The sequence below is a fragment of the Macrosteles quadrilineatus genome, unplaced genomic scaffold, assembly GCF_028750875.1.
Source record: "Macrosteles quadrilineatus isolate MER2022 unplaced genomic scaffold, UCM_ALF_1.0 Scaffold_1__1_contigs__length_201487025, whole genome shotgun sequence".
NCBI classification, from domain to species: domain Eukaryota; kingdom Metazoa; phylum Arthropoda; class Insecta; order Hemiptera; family Cicadellidae; genus Macrosteles; species Macrosteles quadrilineatus.
In genome coordinates, this window is record NW_026542594.1 from 165,727,648 (window position 1) to 165,731,192 (window position 3,545).

The 3,545-nt window shown below is 34.6% G+C and overlaps 1 protein-coding gene across 1 annotated transcript; it reads right to left on the reverse strand.

The window, feature by feature from the left end:
- Positions 1-466: 466 nt before the first annotated feature.
- Positions 467-1,892, reverse strand: LOC128983542 (uncharacterized). The gene is made up of 2 exons (XM_054402849.1): positions 1,542-1,892; positions 467-763 (listed from the first exon to the last, which is right to left on the reverse strand). Exons 1-2 carry the CDS (start codon positions 1,831-1,833, stop codon positions 504-506), a joined length of 552 nt encoding a protein of 183 aa, XP_054258824.1. The 5' UTR covers positions 1,834-1,892; the 3' UTR covers positions 467-503.
- Between the last annotated feature and the right edge of the window lie 1,653 nt (positions 1,893-3,545).

Sequence of the window (3,545 nt, forward strand, 5' to 3'; positions counted from 1 at the left end):
AACCACCAATTAGGACTAGTGTTGTTCACCCTTCAGGGGATGCGATATGTCTTCTGCTAATATTACAACTGTGTTGAACTTAAGTTAAATTCACCAATTCCTTTAGACAATGATAACTAAATGAAAAGTCCGTGAATGTCGTTGTTACATTGTTCCACATAGTTTATGTATATTTGTAGAATGTACGTTTTCATAAACTATATCTTGAATGCAAGAATATACTAAAACTCTCCATTCATTGAATATTACATTAACGAAATGTAATAATTTACTTTAAAAGGAAACGTGTTCTTGTTGATTCTATAGTTTTCACCACTAATGTACTCAACTAAATAATTTGTCACAAAGCAATATTGTGTTTTCCTGTAACAATGAATCTGTTAACAGATAATATAACTACTTAATATATCTACTTAAGGATCATTGACTACCCAATAAAGAAGTACGGCTGTAAATAGATCGTAAAGATTGTATTTATTTGTATATATTAAAGTTTGATGACGTCAACAGTTGCTAAGCATGCCAGGGCAGCAGTCAAGGCGACAACAGCGGTCCTTATCAACGTGGTCTATGATGACCCCAGCCTCTGCAGGGGTTACCATCAGTCCCGCGCCTCCACTGGGAGGACACAGTGGGACAGGGGTAGTCAGACACAGGGGACGTCCTTGACATTGAGTCAGCTCACACTGGTCCTGCAGACCGTTCCTGCGCAGGCAGTCACAAGCCTTCTTCATGTAGCCGGCAATCAGCTCCTGACTCTTTGCTGTAACCAGTTGGGTACGATTTAGAGTGCATTAAAAACGTTAAAACGTCAAATTCTATGAAACAAAGCACTTTCTAATAAATCAAAAAAGCTTAAACACAATGAGTATAAAACTGTTTTCTATTTAAGACTTTAATGCCCATTAGCCTTTAAAGAAAAGAACAATATTGAATCCATTGCTTTAGATGAAAAGGGTGTTTGGTGTACTACTGATGAAACCTTTTGTTTTCCAACAATGCATACTTGTTTTAAAATTAAAAATGTCCTCAGTAGTACATTAACCACCCCTTTCATAGGAAAAAACAGTATTTTTGGTTAAAAACATCTGTAAGACTTGATGATAACTAATTTTATTACAAATTCTATATTTCTAATAAATCAATTACAATGTAAGAAGTATTACCCAGCTCTGCCTACCTTTTTACTCTCCGATTACACATTACTTTCAATTTGAAATAACTGAGGAAAATAAATACTATATAAACTTGTATTCAATAAAACGCTTATATTTGCATCATACAACAGAGGCAAATATTGAATAATACAATACTGCTAACACGAATTCTACTTAAATGTTCCTCGGAGAATTAAGATTAAATTGCCATACTATGCGAGTTTGTTTCATAACATTTTGAGCGATTCACCCATTGCTTGAACAGTTTGTTGATTAACGTAAATATAATTTCACATGATAACGTTACTGACTACTGTTTGTATGTTACAGATTGTATCTTAAATTAGAGTTCTCAGGTTTCATAAACGAAACAGTTCATCTTACCCACATGCGGTTCCCAGGGAGCTGTCTTCTTCGGTAGTTTGATCTTGTAGTCGTTGTCAGGCTGGAGGTTCTCTGGGAAGGTAATGAGTGGAGTGTCAGCTGGGTCCGGAAAGACGTACCGTCCACCCTTGCCCTTATTGAACAAGTCCCCGCACCCCGCGGCGCTCAAAGCGGTTCTGTCACACTCGTCCAGTCTGTCTGCTAGACACCTCAGCCGACACAACAGCTGACGACGATTCTCAGCTGCGGCGTGACACCTCGCCACATCATGGTCTGGAGTTGTACTGGTCATCTTACAATCAATGTGTTGGTACAATGTGTTGTGTGTGTTACTGCAATTTTGTCTGATGTTATACTAGTGTATCCATGGATACAATATTTATTATAACTTGTTGACCACATTGCACGCTTTTTAATCCTAAAGTTGATTTATGAAATTTAGAGTGTTATCGACTAACCTTTATAGAAATCCGTAAAATTTTGTATAAGTATTTTACACGACAAGTTTTCATTAGTTTAATACAAAGTTATTTCTTATCTATGAATATTTATGTAGTTTCATGACTAAATCTACTAAGAAAGCTGACCTAAGAAACTATCGGAATACTTTGTTAGCAGCCTGGCTAAGATTAATGGGTAACGTCGTATAGCTAGAAAAACAATAATCCTTAAATGCAAGTCCTAAAGTTCAAAAGATTATTTATGTTCACTCCACAACATGAAATAATAATTGCCAAATAAGTATTGGTATATGTATAGCAATTTCCATAAATTTATTAGTAGTGCAATACAATGTTTTTCTGTTTATAGCTATGGCGAAGAGTAACACATTTCATAAGAAAAAAATAGTATATTATTTAAGATTTTTACGATTCACGCGCTTCTAATTAAACCATAATGGTTTTGTTGGAGAGTAGTTTATTTTGTTGTGTATGTTTAAATATTTGTTAAAGAATTACATTATGTAACATTTGACCACTTTTCAATAAATCGTTTTGAAGTACGCTACAAATTATAATTGGTGATGTGAATATAAAACTAAACATTATTTCTCTGTACAATTCATTCAACGACAATTATTATTGGCTAGTCGCTTGTATCATAAATTATAAAACAAATCTGTGACCGTAAAATGAAAATAATGCTTTTCCAAACAACGCTAAGCTGGAATAGATATTTCACCTCGTTTGGCATCATACCATTTGTCGTTATTATCTAACATATTTTGTTTTGAAAATACTACATCGTTTATAATAAACTTAACCATAAAGTAAGGCTGAGTAAAAATATTCCTCAGCATATACAATACTTCATGGCCAATTTCTATGCGGCGACTGATGTGAGATGTTACGGCTCGAGACGTTCGTCTTAAATTCCTGCTGCGACCCCTTCGACTAGTGACTAGCGCAGTTGCACTCTTGACCGTCATGGAATAAGGACAGTTGGCAACAAATATATTACTTGGAGAAGAGGAGTGCATGGTAAAAAACAATGAACAACCTCAATGTTTGGCAAATTATAATTTATGACCCAAATAATATGACTCAAATATGAGAGCGTTTACGTTTTTGTTCATTTGGACTTAATGCATTAGTTTAATTAGAAGCAGAGACGATTTATCGAACAATTAATTTCTTGTGGTTCAGAACAACTAGAACTAATAATCCAGATATTAGTTAGTCGACAGCAGTATGCATCATTCCAGAAAACCTCTAATATACCAGAACACACATCGCCAATATTATGTGTGTTCTATTGCAATTATGGAATTCCATTATATTCAGTCTAGTGGTTATCCTAGATTACTCTTGTTTGCCATAGACAACGCTTTATGCACATTTCAAACTGTGTGAAAATTACTATAAAAGCGTACTTTAAAAATAAATTATTCTCTTTGTTTTGTAGAAAGGCTTAGGGTTTTCTAAAAAAGAATTAATTTATAATAAAGACCCCACGGTTTTACAGACTGGGACGCGAATGTTGAACCATTATCAAGTATTGACT

What these genes read in the sequence shown, in the direction of transcription:
- LOC128983542 (XM_054402849.1), bottom strand. Translation starts at nt 1,833, where the DNA reads ATGACCAGTACAACTCCAGACCATGATGTGGCGAGGTGTCACGCCGCA. An exon ending in TCCCTGGGAACCGCATGTGG is followed by an intron (nt 764 to 1,541) that starts GTAAGATGAACT and finishes AACTGGTTACAG; the next exon opens with CAAAGAGTCAGGAGCTGATT.